Source organism: Pungitius pungitius, chromosome 5 (assembly GCF_949316345.1).
Source record: "Pungitius pungitius chromosome 5, fPunPun2.1, whole genome shotgun sequence".
NCBI classification, from domain to species: domain Eukaryota; kingdom Metazoa; phylum Chordata; class Actinopteri; order Perciformes; family Gasterosteidae; genus Pungitius; species Pungitius pungitius.
This window is the reverse complement of record NC_084904.1, coordinates 23,668,376-23,686,477: the sequence shown is the minus strand read 5'-3', so window position 1 is coordinate 23,686,477 and position 18,102 is coordinate 23,668,376. Positions and strand designations below refer to the sequence as shown.

General features: G+C 51.9%; 1 protein-coding gene across 2 annotated transcripts; it reads right to left on the bottom strand.

The window, feature by feature from the left end:
- Positions 1 to 2,346: 2,346 nt before the first annotated feature.
- On the bottom strand, positions 2,347 to 18,028 carry ogdha (oxoglutarate dehydrogenase a). Of its 2 annotated transcripts, none has more exons than XM_037481727.2 (23): positions 17,894 to 18,028; positions 16,520 to 16,935; positions 15,094 to 15,270; positions 13,284 to 13,377; positions 11,253 to 11,368; positions 11,019 to 11,173; positions 8,949 to 9,095; positions 8,724 to 8,814; positions 7,936 to 8,115; positions 7,570 to 7,698; positions 7,312 to 7,491; positions 7,076 to 7,228; positions 6,882 to 6,984; positions 6,589 to 6,717; positions 5,649 to 5,799; positions 5,448 to 5,575; positions 5,059 to 5,237; positions 4,672 to 4,743; positions 4,199 to 4,324; positions 4,041 to 4,113; positions 3,498 to 3,661; positions 3,273 to 3,427; positions 2,347 to 3,196 (listed from the first exon to the last, which is right to left on the bottom strand). In XM_037481727.2, the coding sequence occupies exons 2-23, from the start codon at positions 16,757 to 16,759 to the stop codon at positions 3,076 to 3,078; spliced, it is 3,063 nt and encodes a 1,020-aa protein (XP_037337624.2). In that variant the 5' UTR covers positions 16,760 to 16,935; positions 17,894 to 18,028; the 3' UTR covers positions 2,347 to 3,075. The 2 variants fall into 2 exon arrangements, with proteins under 2 accessions (XP_037337624.2, XP_037337623.2); XM_037481726.2 differs by lacking the exon at positions 13,284 to 13,377 and adding an exon at positions 12,827 to 12,929.
- Positions 18,029 to 18,102: the final 74 nt, after the last annotated feature.

Below are 18,102 nucleotides of genomic sequence, written 5' to 3'. Positions count from 1 at the left end.
GGGGGAGAGAGAGAGAGAGAGAGACCTGGAGTTAACGCTCCGGCGGAGGTAAGAGGAGCGCTCGGCTCCCAGCAGCAGTGTCCTCTCCTCCTCCTCCTCCTCCTCCTCCTCTGGAGGCCCAGGACGTGGTGCTGACCCGCTGGACCCGCTTGGGGACGAGGGCTGAGAGGGGCGGTAGAATGAGAGCTGTTCTGAAGGGACGCTGGTGGTAGGAGACACTACCAATTTAATCCACAGGGGGCGACACAACGTAAACTATGTTTTTAGGTGAATGATCACCTGAAACTGTAGCGGTGTCTCATTTGGTGCGGTGTACCCTCCGGAGGACCCGGCCTTCTGGTCTACGTGGGCTGGTCCTCCAACAACCGCATAGGCTGAACCGGAGGGGACGGAGGGACTTCCTGTTTGCAACTACCAGCTTCCTTTCCGGCTGCTCCCGTTGCCTAGCAACCTGCTGCACTAAGACTTCAAACTAAAATGCAGAGAGAGAAGGTCATCTTCTTATTTCGATTGATTTATAAGGATTGCTTCTCTTCTGGAGCATGATATATTTCTGTTGATGTATGAAGTTGTGTGTTTGTCATAGATGTTGTTGTACATTGATGTTCATAAGAACATGGAGGGGCTTAGGACCCGGGGGGCATCAGGTGAGGGGGGGGGGCAGCATGACGCACTTTGTTCTCACGTCTTCTTAAGAGTGTTTAAAACACACACACAAGACATGACATAACATGTCATAACATGACATGACGTAACTTCAGTGACTTTATGAACTGCAAGGTGATGTTATACTATATATATATATATACTCTTTGACTCTCTGTCAGCGATGCAAAGGATTGTGGGTCTAATTTACCAGAGAAGCTTAAGGCTGTTAAAGGTCGCGAGAAGATGCGGCTGTGATGCAGCCGGTTTCCATGCCAACGGAACTTATTTCTAATAGAAGGAAGGAGAGAGAGCAAGATGGAGGGGATCAGCACGTGGAGCGGATTGACTACGAGGACACCCTGAACCGCTCTGCATGCTGCAGCCAAGAAGACCAGCACCACCTCCAGCACCACCAGCCGCTTAGAGAGGATGAAACTAAAGCGCGTCCTCCCAGTTGATCTGGACAGCCATCGGAGCTACGGAGGACGCGGCCTCCGTCACACGTCACACTGTCTCTAGTCTGCATCCTTCGTAACCTTCTGCTCCTCCAACCTCCACAGAGGCTGAACCTAAAGGTCTCTGACATGGGACACTCTGTCCTACGGGGGACTTCCTGCCAGCGTCGTCAGCTGCTCCTGTTGCCTAGCAACCTGCAGAGCTTAACAATAACAGATTTAATAGCCCAACAATGACAAAGTACAGATAAGGAAGATATTCTCCTCTGGAGCATGATCTATTTAAGGCTGAGAAGAACTTTTTTTGGGGGGGGGGGGGACTCATCTCCTCCAGCATCTGGCTGAATGGTCTTGTTGGTTTTGAGGACCAATGATGAGAGTTAGAGATCCAACCTTCACGCTTTGTTCCTCCTGTCACATTAATGTCAGGAGACACACGCTGGATGTGATTGGATCTTGTGTTGTGGGGGGGGGGACCTGCTCCTCCTCTACCTCAGTTTGGGGCCAATAGAAATCTTTCCTTTTCTGTCTTAGAAGGGTTATAAAAGCTGATGTTCCTCCTGATGTTGGTCAGTTGTTCTTCTGGCCTGTGGGCCTGCTGCCACTGACCTTTGACCTGACAAATAAATCTACCAGAAACAGACAAGTCGTTTGGCTGAATTCTTCCAGACGTCCCCAACCGGGCTTCACATTTCATCACGTTTCTTCCATGGATTCGTTGCTTCTTTCACTCCAGAAGATCGATGGAGCCACCTTCATCTACAAGGACATCATCACACAGCAGGTCCTTCAGGAAAGTGGCACTTAAACAACTTTTATGTCTTATTTCATGGTTCTATTGGGACTTTTACTGCTGTTCTGACGAGTCGCCAACTTCATTGCGTTTTATATTTATACAATGACAACATGTAGTAACTTAAACTTCTTTTAGACAAAAACAGTATTGTAGAATAAATCAGCAGAAAGGAGGTTATAAACATCAATGAAACAGGTTTTCAGGACAGTTTCTTTATTGAATGAAGCAAAACAATGAAGAGAATCTTATGAAAATAAATAAATCATTTTCTTTGTCGTGCAGAAGAAGAAACGTCCCGTTTCCCTTCAAACAGGAGATTTTACTTTTAATTTGACCTGTTGACAAAAAAAACCACAGAAACATGAAGACGCTGCACTTTGGCACCAGATGAACGCTCGCAGGACGAGGAGGGGGGGGAGGAGGAGGGAGAGGAGCAGGAGGAGGAGGGGGGGGAGGAGGAAGAGTTAATCATCATCAGCAGTGCATTTGGTTGAGCTCATGGGGGGGCCTCATGGCGCAGACCCCTTTTCCATTCTAATCCCCCAATGTAAAGAAAAACAAAACTCAATGTGCGAGTAAAGCGTTGCCACGGTGACCAACTAATCATGGACCACCCCCCAAAAAAGAATGAAAAGGCAAAAAAACCCAAACAACCACCTGTTGTAGCTGGGCTCCCATTTGCTTTCAATGGGTAGCGCTAACAATGCTAACAATGCAAACGATGCTAACGATGATGACATCATATCAGCTCGTATCCAATCGGAACAACTTTATTTTAAATGTTGCTGTTTTTAAAGACTTTAAGAAAACCATCTGAGTATTTTTTTGTATTTGTGTACTTTAGACTGAATGAATTATGTTTATTTAAGTATCACATACTTCAAAATAGTAGTACTGTTGTACAACTTGTTGCTGTACAAATGTACCATCAGATGTACTACATACTGACACCATAAAGTACACACTGCATCACACCAAGTATCTGAATACCTGGCTTTTTATTTCATTTATTAATTAGGAGAAACAGTACTACTGATACTGCTAGTACTGTAGTAGTACTGCTTGTAGTTGGAACAGACAGTGTGTACTATGGGTGCCATCTGAGGGGGGAGGGGTGGGTGGAGGGGGGGGGAGGTTGTATTGTTTTGGGTGTGTCAGGGGTCAGAGGTCAGGGCTCTATTGCTGGTCCTTGAAGGCGTCCAGGCCGAAGGCGTTGTCAAGGAAACGCTGCAGCTCCATGAGGTGGGCCTTCTTGTTGCCCGTGGCCGGGGCGGCCGCCGGCCCCCTGCCCGCGTACCTGAGACATAGAGGTCAAAGGTCAGCGCTCGGCCCGAGCCCCCCCACTGACGCCCTGTGGTGACGGAGCTCCTTACCAGACGGGCTTGGCCCTCTCGATGGTGGTCCTGATGCGGGGCTTCACGTAGTCATAGTAACCCTGGTTCTTGTGCTCCTCCTGACACCAGACCAGGTCGGCGTTGGAGAAACGCTCCGACTCCGCCTTCACCTGGTCGAAGGGGAACGGGGACAGCTGGGGGAGGAGGGGCCACAGGTCACATGACTGTCATTGCCTCTGATGCGGCGCTTCGGTTTGTGCGTACCTGTTCTATACGAGCGATGGCCACCACGCCCTCCATCCCTCGGCTCCTCCTCTCCTTGGTGAGCTCGTAGTAAACCTTCCCCGTGCAGAAGATGAGGCGCTTCACCTCCTCCGGGCGCTCGGCTGCTGCGCCTCCTTCTGGGATCAGCCTCTGGAAGTGGGTTCCTATGGGAGCACGGGGCAGTAAGAATGGTAATACTGGGAATTATAATAACAGTTATACACAGGAGTAGTTCTATAAATAATGATAATAATTAGGGCTCAATAGAAAAAAGAATAACTCATTATTCGCACATTTTTAAATGACTAAATATTATAAATGAACAAGTTATCACTTTAGAAAGCGTGAGGGCTGCAGTTGAAATATTTCAACTCAACGCTCGTCATCAGCACAACGTCACATTCAGCAGGACGCCCCCCCGCTGTGGGGGAGACCTTGAGATGGAAGTAGCCTAGCCGCTAGCAACCTGTTGGCTACATCGCTCCTGAAGTGGTCTGTATGCTGCGATATTCAGGACTTCCCAATAATAACAGTGAATGGTACCTGGCAGCATCTCATCAAAGCTGGATCTGGCCTCTGGGTGACGTAGCAGAGATTTGGGAGTGAAGACGATCAGCTGGAGGGACAAACAGGAAGTGTCAGGTGGTGTCTATCGATCAGCGCTGTAGGGCCGTGTGTGTGTGTGTGTGTGTGTGTCTCACAGGCTTCCTGTAGGGCAGCAGGATCTGTCTCCTCAGGACGTGGAAGTAGTTCCCGGGGTTGGAGCAGTTCACAACGATCCAGTTGCAGTCGTAGAGCTGACGCACCGCAAAGTCCTCTGTGAGTGGCTGCCATTGATCAGAGGGGGCGGAGCTACTGTTAGGGCCTGGAGGTCAAGGGTCATCCTCTTGCATAATAAAATTTGTCAAATTCACACTAAATGTCGCCAGTTTCTTCCCATTTCTTGCTTATAAGTCAACATTAAATTAAAGTTGGTATGTATCAGCTTTCCATGACAGCGCTTACTTCCTGCTTACTTCCTGCTTACTTCCTGCTTACTTCCTGCGTTTAGAGAAAAATGATTCCATCTGGTTCAACAGTTAGAAACTACATTCTCCATGTTCCTGGCGTCGGGGTCCCGTCAGCAGACCGATGACTGATCAGCAGGAGTCAGAATGGGAGGAACACGTCTTACCGGCATGACGTCCGGGTCGTCGTTGCACATCTGGAGGAACCTCTCTGGACGAGCTGAAGAATGCTCCGGACCCTGAGACACACAAACGCACCTCTTAGAACGTCCAGCTCACCAGAGACACCTCGCAGTCATCAACAACAACAACAGTAATAATGATAGTGAACTGATCAGTAAAAACAAAATGTCTGCAAAAGTTAGTTTGAAGACAATTGATCCTTTTAAATGATCAAATGTTATTATCTGTATGTAAATGAGCTGTAAGTGGTCAGAACTGAAGGATTGTTATTTATTGTCTGCTTACATCCTGGTTCTACTCGAAGGGTCTCTGATAGTAAAGTAATGGATGGGGGGGGGATAAGCGTAGTGTGGGGCGTTGGATTCGCTCACCATGCCCTCCATGCCGTGGGGCAGCAGCAGCACGATGCCGTTCTGTCGGACCCACTTGGCCTGACCGGGGCAGATGAACTGGTCGATGATGCACTGGGCCGTGTTGTGGAAGTCCCCAAACTGGGCCTCCCACAGGATGAGGGCGTTGGGACTCGCCATGGCGAAGCCCAGCTCAAAGCCTGCAGCAGAGGACACACACACACACACACACACACACACACACACACACACACACGTTTATTATCTGCAGACCCAGAACATTACAGCTCAAACACAACAGAAAGAAAAGAAAACACAGACGGAGACAGAGAGGACAGACAGACAGACAGAGGACAGACAGACAGAGACAGAGAGGACAGACAGACAGAGGACAGACGGAGAGGACTCACCCAGGACTCCGTACTCGGACAGCGAGCTGTTGCACACGGTGTACGGCGCCTGGTCTGGAGAGACGTGGTTCATGGGGATGCAGGTCCTCTTGTCCACGTTCTGGTCGTGGAGGACGTGGTGACGGTGGCTAGAAGAGGACAAAAAGCACAGGATGCACATCTGCTCCTCCAGAGGACCGGGACCAGGACCCAACGGCCTACCTGAAGGTGCCTCGCTCCACGTCCTGCCCCGACAGCCGGATGTGGATCCCCTCCTGCAGCAGCGAGCCGAAGGCCATGTACTCCCCCAGGGCCCAGTCCACGGTCCTCTTCTGGACCATCTCAGCCCGGCTCTTCAGGATTCGACTCAGACCTGAAACCACGAGTCCGGTCAGCGAGAGCCTGAAGGCACCACAGGTGTGGACTACAGGTGTGGACTACAGGTGTGGTCTACAGGTGTGGTCTACAGGTGTGGACTACAGGTGTGGTCTACAGGTGTGGTCTACAGGTGTGGACTACAGGTGTGGACTACAGGTGTAGACTACAGGTGTGGACTACAGGTGTAGACTACAGGTGTAGACTACAGGTGTAGACTACAGGTGTGGACTACAGGTGTGGACTACAGGTGTGGACTACAGGTGTGCTCTACAGGTGTGGACTACAGGTGTGGACTACAAGTGTGGACTACAGGTGTGGTCTACAGGTGTGGTCTACAGGTGTGGACTACAGGTGTGGACTACAGGTGTGGACTACAGGTGTGGACTACAGGTGTGCTCTACAGGTGTGGACTACAGGTGTGGTCTACAGGTGTGGACTACAGGTGTGGACTACAGGTGTGGACTACAGGTGTGGACTACAGGTGTGGTCTACAGGTGTGGTCTACAGGTGTGGACTACAGGTGTGGACTACAGGTGTCGACTACAGGTGTGGTCTACAGGTGTGGTCTACAGGTGTGGACTACAGGTGTGCTCTACAGGTGTGCACTACAGGTGTGCTCTACAGGTGTGTGCACGGGGCCATTATGCTCTCTGTGAATGTGATGTTTAAATATTAATCCTTCTAGTAATATAGAAGCTCAATTTAATATTTGTCCTAACACTGAAACACAGAGTGACGTCACGTTGCCATGGCAACCACCCTGAAACGAAGGGGTGAGTGATACCTCCGTGGATGGTGAAGTCCTCCACTGGGACGGACGAGGCCACGGTCCCGATGTGGTTCAGGTTTTCCTCGGTCAGACCGGTGGAGGGGCAGCTCATGGACTTGGGCTGACCATCCAGAGTGAAGAAACCTGCAGGGGGGGGGGGGGGCTCAATGAGCTGAGTGGAACCAGGACCTGAGACCGCAGACCAGAGCCTGCGACCCAGGACCAGATACGGAGACCAGGACCTGGGAGCTAGGATCTGGGACCAGAGCTGGCCCCCCAGGTCCTCATGTGTCTGACTGGACCCTCACCAGGCCAGGGGGAGTCCAGCCAGTGCTTGATGTGGAGGATCTTCTCGTCTTTGGAGCGAGTGTACGCCTCCTCACAGATCTTATCATATTTGGCAATTTCCTCCTGAAAAAACAGACGGAGCTTTTTCAGTCACCACAAGACCAGAGACGGAGAAGAAGCAGAAAAAGGAGGAGGAGGTGGAGGAGGAGGTTACCTCGTACTCCTGGCGGCTCACTGCTCCCTCAGCGATCAGCTTCTCTGCGTATTTCTGCAGAACCGGTTTCTGCTTCTTGATCTGCTTGTACATCAGCGGCTGAGTGAACATCGGCTCGTCCATCTCGTTGTGACCCATCCGACGGTAACACACCTGCACACACACACACACACACACACACTCAGGTGAGTGTCTGGGCCTCCTGCAGGGCCTGCACAGTGGGATCTGGGACCTACCAGGTCCACCACCACGTCCTTGTGGAAGGTGGCCCTCCACTCGGCGGCCACTTTGCACACGTAGATGACGGCCTCGGGGTCGTCAGCGTTGACGTGGAAGATGGGCGCGTTGACCACGCGAGCCACGTCCGTGGGGTACGGGGAGGAGCGCGCCATGCGGGGGTCCGTGGTGAAGCCGATCTGAAGACGGGAGGTGAAAGGTCGGTTTGATTCAGGTCACAGGGGTCGAGGGGGGGTGCTTTGGGGGGCGTCGGGTACCTGGTTGTTGGCCACCACGTGCACGGTGCCGTGCGTGGTGTAGGACGGCAGGTCGGACAGGTGGAACGTCTCGTACACGATGCCCTGACCTGCAAACGCTGCGTCTCCGTGGAGCAGGATGGACATCACCTGGACCGAAGCAGAAGCTACTCCTTCAGAGACAAGGATCCCTCACACAGGAGAGAGGGGGGGGGACTGAACCCCTCACACAGGAGAGAGGGGGGGGACTGAAGCCCCTCACACAGGAGAGAGGGGGGGGGACTGAAGCCCCTCACACAGGAGAGAGGGGGGGGGACTGAACCCCTCACACAGGAGAGAGGGGGGGGGGCTGAACCCCTCACACAGGAGAGAGGGGGGGGGACTCACCCGGTTGCCATCGTTGTCTCCGCAGTAGAACTGCTCGGCCTTGGTCTTCCCCTGCACCACGGGGTCCACGGCCTCCAGGTGAGACGGGTTGGCCATGAGGGACAGCGTGATGTTCCTGTCCGTCACGCGGTTGATGCGGCGATGGTACATTCCCAGGTGATACTTCACGTCTCCAGAGCCCTAATGTGGGTTAACAACGTTTTATACTGGATCGATCTGCAGTGTGATTTAATAACATTTAAATGGTAATAACAGCTGCAAGTGTAATAACAGCTGTATGATAACAGCTGAAAGTGTAATAACAGCTGTATGATAACAGCTGAAAGTGTAATAACAGCTGTATGATAACAGCTGCAAGTGTAATAACAGCTGTATGATAACAGCTGTAAGTGTAATAACAGCTGTATGATAACAGCTGTATGATAACAGCTGTAAGTGTAATAACAGCAGTATGATAACAGCTGTAAGTGTAATAACAGCAGTAGGTGTAATAACAGCTGTAAGTGTAATAACAGCAGTAGGTGTAATAACAGCTGTAAGTGTAATAACAGCAGTAGGTGTAATAACAGCTGTAAGTGTAATAACAGCAGTAGGTGTAATAACAGCAGTAAGTGTAATAACAGCAGTAGGTGTAATAACAGCTGTAAGTGTAATAACAGCAGTAGGTGTAATAACAGCTGTATGATAACAGCTGTAGGTGTAATAACAACAGCTGTATGATAACAAGTGAAGGTGTAATAACAGCTGTATGATAACAGGTGAAGGTGTAATAACAGCTGGTAAATCACCTCATCAGCGGCTTCCAGTTTGGAGTCGAACTGACAGAAGATCTGTTCCAGCTCTTTACGGATCACGTTGGCCAAAACATTCAGACGACCCCTGAGAGAAGGTCAGCGTTCAGGCAGGTGAAAGGTTTTATGCTTTGAAGCAACAGCGAACAGATGTTCCATTTCTACAAGAAAGCCAAAACTACAAAGAGCTACCTAGTCCAGGTGGGTCCAGGTGTGCCTTACCTGTGAGGCATGCCCATGATGACGTTCTCCACCCCGTTCTCAGAGGATTTATCAATGATGGTTTTCAGAGCCGGGATCAGAGACTCACATCCCTCCAGCCCGAAGCGCTTCTCAGCAGACCACTTCTTCTGCAGGAACTCCTCAAACCTGCACACAGGTGGAGGGGTTTACCTGGTGGAGCGCACCATGCGGGGGGTGGAGGGGGTTTACCTGGTGGAGCGCACCATGCGGGGGGTGGAGGGGGTTTACCTGGTGGAGCGCACCATGCGGGGGGTGGAGGGGGTTTACCTGGTGGAGCGCACCATGCGGGGGGTGGAGGGGGTTTACCTGGTGGAGCGCACCATGCGGGGGGTGGAGGGGGTTTACCTGGTGGAGCGCACCATGCGGGGGGGGGGGGGGTGGAGGGGTTTACCTGGTGGAGCGCACCATGCGGGGGGTGGAGGGGGTTTACCTGGTGGAGCGCACCATGCGGGGGGTGGAGGGGGTTTACCTGGTGGAGCGCACCATGCGGGGGGGGGGGGGGTGGAGGGGTTTACCTGGTGGAGCGCACCATGCGGGGGGTGGAGGGGGTTTACCTGGTGGAGCGCACCATGCGGGGGGTGGAGGGGGTTTACCTGGTGGAGCGCACCATGCGGGGGGTGGAGGGGGTTTACCTGGTGGAGCGCACCATGCGGGGGGGGGGGGGGTGGAGGGGTTTACCTGGTGGAGCGCACCATGCGGGGGGTGGAGGGGGTTTACCTGGTGGAGCGCACCATGCGGGGGGTGGAGGGGGTTTACCTGGTGGAGCGCACCATGCGGGGGGGGGGGGGGGTGGAGGGGTTTACCTGGTGGAGCGCACCATGCGGGGGGTGGAGGGGGTTTACCTGGTGGAGCGCACCATGCGGGGGGTGGAGGGGGTTTACCTGGTGGAGCGCACCATGCGGGGGGTGGAGGGGGTTTACCTGGTGGAGCGCACCATGCGGGGGGGGGGGGGGGTGGAGGGGTTTACCTGGTGGAGCGCACCATGCGGGGGTGGAGGGGGTTTACCTGGTGGAGCGCACCATGCGGGGGGGGGGGGGGTGGAGGTGTTTACCTGGTGGAGCGCACCATGCGGGGGTGGAGGGGGTTTACCTGGTGGAGCGCACCATGCGGGGGGGGGGGGGGGGGGGGGTGGAGGGGGTTTACCTGGTGGAGCGCACCATGCGGGGGGTGGAGGGGGTTTACCTGGTGGAGCGCACCATGCGGGGGGGGGGGGGGTGGAGGGGTTTACCTGGTGGAGCGCACCATGCGGGGGTGGAGGGGGTTTACCTGGTGGAGCGCACCATGCGGGGGGGGGGGGGGTGGAGGTGTTTACCTGGTGGAGCGCACCATGCGGGGGTGGAGGGGGTTTACCTGGTGGAGCGCACCATGCGGGGGGGGGGGGGTGGAGGGGTTTACCTGGTGGAGCGCACCATGCGGGGGGGGGGGTGGAGGTGTTTACCTGGTGGAGCGCACCATGCGGGGGGGGGGGGGTGGAGGTGTTTACCTGGTGGAGCGCACCATGCGGGGGGGGGGGTGGAGGGGTTTACCTGGTGGAGCGCACCATGCGGGGGGGGGGGGTGGAGGTGTTTACCTGGTGGAGCGCACCATGCGGGGGGGGGTGGGGGTGGAGGTGTTTACCTGGTGGAGCGCACCATGCGGGGGTGGGGGTGGAGGGGTTTACCTGGTGGAGCGCACCATGCGGGGGGGGGGGTGGAGGGGGTTTACCTGGTGGAGCGCACCATGCGGGGGTGGGGGTGGAGGTGTTTACCTGGTGGAGCGCACCATGCGGGGGTGGGGGTGGAGGGGTTTACCTGGTGGAGCGCACCATGCGGGGGTGGGGGTGGAGGGGTTTACCTGGTGGAGCGCACCATGCGGGGGGGGGGTGGAGGTGTTTACCTGGTGGAGCGCACCATGCGGGGGTGGGGGTGGAGGTGTTTACCTGGTGGAGCGCACCATGCGGGGGTGGGGGTGGAGGGGTTTACCTGGTGGAGCGCACCATGCGGGGGGGGGGGGTGGAGGTGTTTACCTGGTGGAGCGCACCATGCGGGGGGGGGGGGTGGAGGTGTTTACCTGGTGGAGCGCACCATGCGGGCCAGCAGCGTCCTCTTCTCCTCCAGAGTGAACTGCATCACTCCCGGAGTCTCAAACTTCTGTCGGATCCACTGACACTGCTCCAGGTCGTTGATGAACATGAACTCCACCCCGATGTGCTGACAGTACGCCATCTGGGCAACACGGGGAGAACCGTCACCTACGTCACCTGCGGAGCCGACTCCCTCCACCCACACATGGCGTCCCACAGACCTCCAGGCGGCGGATGATCTCCTTCAGCGGCAGAGCGCTCTCTGAGCCTCCGATGAAGGTGGTGGTCGGCAGCCGGAACACTTTGTCCAGGTCGGACTCATCGAGACCGTAGAAGCCTACATGTCCCATGATGCAACCCGGGACAGGTGGGGGAGGGGCGAGAGGGAAGGAGGTGAGAGGAAGGAGGACACCAGAGCGATGGACAGACAACATTTATGAATTATGATTACAAATAAAATATTGATAGAATATACAGCAAGAGACAATAAACATGCAGAAGAAGAGTGACGAGAGCAAAACAGGAAGAGATAGTTAGTGTCAGCATCAATAACAACAAGGATAAAACCAAGGCCTCTTCACCCTCAGCCTCACTTAAGTCCCGCCTCCTCTGGAGATCCAATCACCTCATGAGGTGAACCTTGATATTTGAAATAAACTCAAAGGCTCTAAACCCTCAATCACTCCTTTCATCCATGAACTATATTTAAGACGTAGTTGTCTTCATGGTCTGTTTGACTCTACATGGACCATCATTCACTAAATGAACATCATGCTGCATTGAAGAAGACTTGAAACTAGAGACTGAGACCATAAACTCATGTTTACAATGTTTACTGAGGGAATAAATCAAGAGAGAAGTAGTCACCAGGTCTCCTACCTTTCACAATAAAAGCCCATCACATCTGAGCAGGAAAGTATTCTGGATTTTAGTGGGGCTCATAATTCAGATGTATGATAAGTGGTGCCTCAAGTCACCATTGACTATGGTATATTTGAACCAGAAGGGGCGGGGCTTATGACCTCTGGCAGACGGCGGCGATGCGTTCATGACGGAGTGATGAGCTTCAGCCTGATGATGGGACAGTTAGGAGGATGTTATAAAGAGTAGAGGAGAGGTAGAGAGGTAGGAAGGTAGGAAGGAAGGAAGGAAGGGTTGTGGGTCTTTGACTCGTTCTTCTAGACCACGCCATCCCCCCAAATGCTCCTCAGCCAGCCAATCACAGGACAGCCTTATTGAGGCGACCCCGGGACACGCGCCAGAGGAAACCAGTCAAAATCCACACGACTGACAGCCGAGCCGGCCAATCGAGAGGCAGCGTCTCTGACAGACGGCCAATCACAGCGCAGCTCTTTATTCACTTTCCTCGTTACCTTTCCTCACCTCCTCCCCCTCTTCTTTGTCGTAGGAGAGGAGGCGGAGAGGAAATACAACACGCTTCTTCTTCTGCGCTAACAAGCAGCCGCACACACAACAGGAAGTTCAGCGCTCTGGAAGTCGGGTTCTGAAGCGAGGCGGGATCACATGTACACAAGGGGAAGAGATCCAATCATATAGCAGGGCGTTAATCTGTGAGATTATTGGGGCCAAGGTTTACGCAATGAAATATTGAGATGATCCGTCTTTTAAAACTTGAACATCAAAATGAGAAATCCACTCCAGCGGCCTCAAAAACATCCAAAACTTGTAAAGATGAAAAAAGGCTGACGGCGTGACGCTCGACACACGGTGAGAAACACAAGAAGGCTGGGAGAAGGTCTGCTCTGCAGGAGGACCAGAGGCGTCAGCTCCTCACCCAGCTTGTCGGAGGAGGTGATTATGTCGGTGGGGACACACGAGTCCAGGTCGGCGTCCATGATGCCGAGGGGGTCCAACTGAGCCACATGATGCCCCCGGATCTACAGGGAGAACCCACCCGAGAACCGAGTGAGGAGAAGGAGAGGAAGGGACGAGATAGAGAAGATGAAGTGGATGGAGTGAGATGAAGAGGAGGAGAGGATGGAGTGAGATGAAGGAGAAGGTGAAGGAAGTGAGATGGAACCAAATAAGCAGACAAGCAGGATAGAAGGTTTGTGAAGTAAAACAGGTGAGATCACCACAAAAAGGATTAGACACACGGATGAGGAGAGAGGAAACCAGAGGAGGAGAGAGGAAACCAGAGGAGGAGAGAGGAAACCAGAGGAGGGGGGGGGGGGAGAGAGAGAAGTATTAGCACCACAGGCCACATAGTCTTCTCAGTTCTGTTGTCTCACCGACATCCTGGAAGCCGGAATTCACAGGAGCATCATCAAAATTCACACAGCTGATTCCCAGAGGATCCAACTGGGCATTGTGATGCCCCATCACCTACACACACACACACACACACACACACACACACACAGGACAAAGAGACGGTGTACATGTCTCTGCTAGAGACCTGTCAATCAGCATTAGGCCCCGCCCTAAAGCATCCCCTCTTCATGGTCTGTTTGACTCTACATGGACCATCATCCACTAAATGAACATCATGCTGCATTGAAGAAGACTTGAAACTAAAGACTGAGACCATAAACTCATGTTTACAATGTTTACTGAGGGAATAAATCAAGAGAGAAGTAGAGTCATTTCCTCATAGACGTCTATGGGAGCAGAGGAGTCGCCCCCTGCTGGTCACTACACAGAAGTAGAGTCATTTCTTCATAGACCATTTTTTTGTGGGAAAATTGGACTTCCAAAAAAATTAAATCATTTAAAAAAAGAAAAAACATAAAAAATGTTTTCAACTGAAATCAAACAGAAAAATAACTTCCTTGATAGAAGTACATTATTAATTACAATAATTTAAAATAATAGTTGTCATTGCATCCAGACAGAAATCAGTGAAAGTTACATAGAGATTGGATTTTGAGGCTTTCCTTCGGCACTTTAATGTCCCATCAGTCTTTTCCTTATTATCATATAAAATTTGGACGCCCAACGTGGGGCTCGAACCCACGACCCTGAGATTAAGAGTCTCATGCTCTACCGACTGAGCTAGCCGGGCACTGAAGGGTGCTGCCATAGAAGACGGGCGCAACCTATTCTGGGTTAGTCTTCTGGTGAATGAGGTTCATCCGTCCTGGAGGTCATCACTGTAATGATTATTGGAAACCAATTCCTTTAGCTTCATTAACTGATTAACATGAAACGCCATCAACTATATGAAAAGCTTCTAATAATCATTTGTAAAATACAACATTTATTTGAGAATAAACTCGTTAAATATTAAATATCACATCTGGAAGAAGTCCAGACAGAAATCAAGCAGTAGATAATATACTTAGTCTTCATGTATTTGGGCTGCACTGTCGCAGAGTAACAGCAGCAGCAGCTGTTGTGAGTCACATGACTCAGTCAGCAGCACCACGTGGTCCCGTTTTGACGAGGAGCCTCCAGCTGATCAAGCTAGCGTTAGCTCGCTAATAACAGCAGTGAAGCAGTTAGCAAGACTAAAGACACGGTTTTATTTACTCGCCTTCTTTGGCGCTTTCAATCTTTTCTCTTGTAAATATTTTGTTCTTCGTCCCATTTTGTTTATTGTTGACAAACATATTTGTATGTGTTGTACTTTTGAATGCTGTCATATACGGTAGTGTAGTGCACATCTACTGTGGGTTATACGGTAGTGTAGTGCACATCTACTGTGGGTTATACGGTAGTGTAGTGCACATCTACTGTGGGTTATACGGTAGTTGATGTTAAGCCTGTAAAGAGACACACAGTGATCATCTCATAGCACGTGGTTATGTTTGAGCTCTATTTAGATGTTGTGTACATGAACTGAACTTGCACTACAATGATGGTAATAATTGAATGAATGAGCTTCAGGTGAACATGGGGGGTGTTTCCAAGTGTCTGAGTGTAGTTTAGTTCTGATGTTAAAACTATTAGTAACATTTTCTGATTTGTATTTTTCTTTTTTTTAACTCAGATTAATCGATAATCAAAATGATCGTTAGTTGCAGCCATGTTGTATATGATCATATGTATTTATTATAAAAACAGCAGCCATTAACATGATTTATCTTAAAGGGGGTGTACCTGGTAGGCTCTGATGAGGGACTGCACCGCCAGATGGTCCTCCACCAGCTTCTCCACGTTGGGCTGAGCCCCCACCAGAGAGGAGAGCTGAGGAGCAGCAGACAGACCCAGAGGAGACTGGTAGGCTGCTCCTGGGGGAGCACCGGCGTTCGCGTTCCTGAAGAACACGTCCCACGACTGCAGGAGGAGGAGGAGGAGGAGGAGGAGGAGGAGGAGGAGGAGGAGGAGGTTAGCACAAGCAGAGAGGAACAACAGCTACACGCATCTATGTATATATATTTATGTATATTTATATTAATGCAATGATTCAGAGGTTATGACCAACTTATTCATTTGAACCTTTTCTTTTCAATTAAGAAGAAAAGCCATTGTTTACACTGCGTACACTGGTTAATGTACAGACAGTAACAGGCAGACACCTCCTTGAGTTTAAAGAGAAGCGTCACAGATACTCACAGTTCAGGGAAACGTTCAATAAGATCTTCATATTATCAAGTTCTGGTTCTTTGTAACAATGTGATCACCAGGACTTACCAGGCATTCGTAAAGCCCCAAATCACTAACATGCCTCAGAGGGCCTTACAGCATGACATCATTGTCCCAGGACACGACCCCCGGCCCCAAAGAAAAACCCCGTTGTGATATAAAAGGATAACATTCATATATTATGTACCTGTAAAGGTCCTGTCCTTAGAGGTAGTCAGATAATCTGATCAAGGTCACATAGCAACAGAGACATGTACGTGACAACTCCTAAAAGGTGGGGGGAGCTCCCCAATGACATCAGGACAGCAGAGAGCCTTTACAGCTACAGACACACCTCTACCACCACACCCGGACTAGGTCGCACCTGGACCCACCACACCCGGACTAGGTAGCACCTGGACCCACCAAACCTGGACTAGGTAGCACCTCTACCCACCACACCTGGACTAGGTAGCACCTGGACCCACCACACCTGGACTAGGTAGCACCTGGACCCACCAAACCTGGACTAGGTAGCACCTGGACCCACCAAACCTGGACTAGGTAGCACCTGGACCCACCAAACCTGGACTAGGTCGCACCTGGACCCACCACACCTGGACTAGGTAGCACCTCTACCCACCACACCTGGACTAGGTCGCACCTGGACCCACCACACCTGGACTAGGTCGCACCTGGACCCACCACACCCGGACTAGGTCACACCTGGACCCACCACACCCGGACTAGGTCGCACCTGGACCCACCACACCCGGACTAGGTCGCACCTGGACCCACCACACCCGGACTAGGTCGCACCTGGACCCACCACACCCGGACTAGGTCGCACCTGGACCCACCACACCCGGACTAGGTAGCACCTGGACCCACCACACCCTGACTGGTAGCACCTGGACCCACTTATTTAGCGCGGGGGGGGGGGGGCTCTACAGCTCCTTACCTTGTGAACACTCTTGGGGTCCTCCATCCAGGCAAAGTACATCTCCTCCACGTAGTTGGAGCTGGTCCCGTTGAGGAACGGCTCTGAGGCCACCGGTGTCGTGTAGCCCCTTATGGGCAGAAACGTCCTTGCGCCCCCCGGGGAGGCGACTGTGATTGGCCGCTGCGGGCCGACAGTTTGAGCCGCCTGCGAGGCGGTGAGCGGGCGCAACCGCACCGCACAAGTCCTTAAACGGTGCATTACGAAGTCCTGAAAGCGTCACGCGGCGGGCGGGCGGGGGGAGGGAGGGAGGGAGGTCGGGCCGACACCTTCTCAACCTCAGAACCACAAGGGGGTCAAAGTCACTCCACCGGGGTAAGTCCCAGGACTGAGAGGGATGAAATCAAGCGTCCACTGTCCTCTGATGCGTCTGTCCACTGAGACACAGAGAGGGACGTTTAGTGACACAACAAACAAAGATACAAGGTTATACATTCATATGTGTGTATTCTCACACACACACAAGTTTTTATTCTTCTAAAGACCAAATCACAAATTAACGAGTAATCACTTTAGTAAAGTTATAACCATGATTCAATCTCAATATAAGACAAGTAGATCCGACGTCCTCAGTGGGGAACAGTACACAACGCTGCATGACGTGTAAAGAAGTCATTCCGTATGTGGGTGTATTACACACATATATACATGTACAGATTAACATATACAAATGTATTTAGAAACCTCCTCCAAGTCTCCATGAGGTCCCTCATTTGCTGTTTTGACCTTGCTGGGTCTCCATTCTCGTTTCGCCTCTGCCTGGAAACGCCCACGCCGCCATTCGATTGGCTAAAGCGGAACTCAAAAGCTTCTCCCTATTGGCTACAACGGATGTCGGCCACTTTGTCCTTTCGCGAGTCATGAGTTACCGTAAATGCTTTCTTAATGAAAACATCGTGAAATGACCCAAGTATAACCCACAGAGACCGGAAGCTACAGAGTGTTGCTCCCGAACCGGCTACACGATTAGCTTGCAATGGGTTATGTAATTAGCCAATTAGCTTTTACTAAAATAATTGACTTTAGCATGCTTGGCTAGCAGGCTAAAAGAGACTAACACGAACTTCCTGTTACGTTATTTATTCTTATGAGTGAGCATTTGCCGTTAGCAGCACGGGCAATTTCAGCGGGTGAATTGACAGATGAGCTACCATTCACGTCAGACATAACGTCTGTGTGTTAGCTAGTTTGTGGCTACCATGCTAGCAAGTCCTAGCTCCTCCCTCAGGACGCGTCGCAGCGTTCTTTAAACGGACCTCGGGTCCGTCTCTTTGACTTCACACCGGACCTGATCCTTCTCAGACCTCCGTTCACTCGCCAGTCGCGGTTTCTCACCTCGAAAAACCCGTGTTCAGCAGCTCCCCAGTCGGCTGTTATCCCGGATGCCCTTCGCCTCTCCCGGTGAAATGATGACAGCTCGCGGCGCGGAGCGTGGAGCGAGGCCCGCCGTGCGTCGTGACGTATCTCAGCTTCAACGTCACGACGCACGAAACACGGACGTCTAAAAACATATACATATACACATACAATACAAATACATTCAA

Bases quoted from the DNA above. Each gene is read 5' to 3' on its own strand.
- ogdha (XM_037481726.2), bottom strand. From the start codon at position 16,759: ATGCACCGTTTAAGGACTTGTGCGGTGCGGTTGCGCCCGCTCACCGCC. The intron at 4,114-4,198 runs GTGAGACACACA...TTGTCCCTCCAG, and splicing joins TGCTGCCCTACAGGAAGCCT to CTGATCGTCTTCACTCCCAA. The intron at 3,428-3,497 runs GTACGCACAAAC...CTCCTCCCCCAG, and splicing joins CCATCGCTCGTATAGAACAG to CTGTCCCCGTTCCCCTTCGA.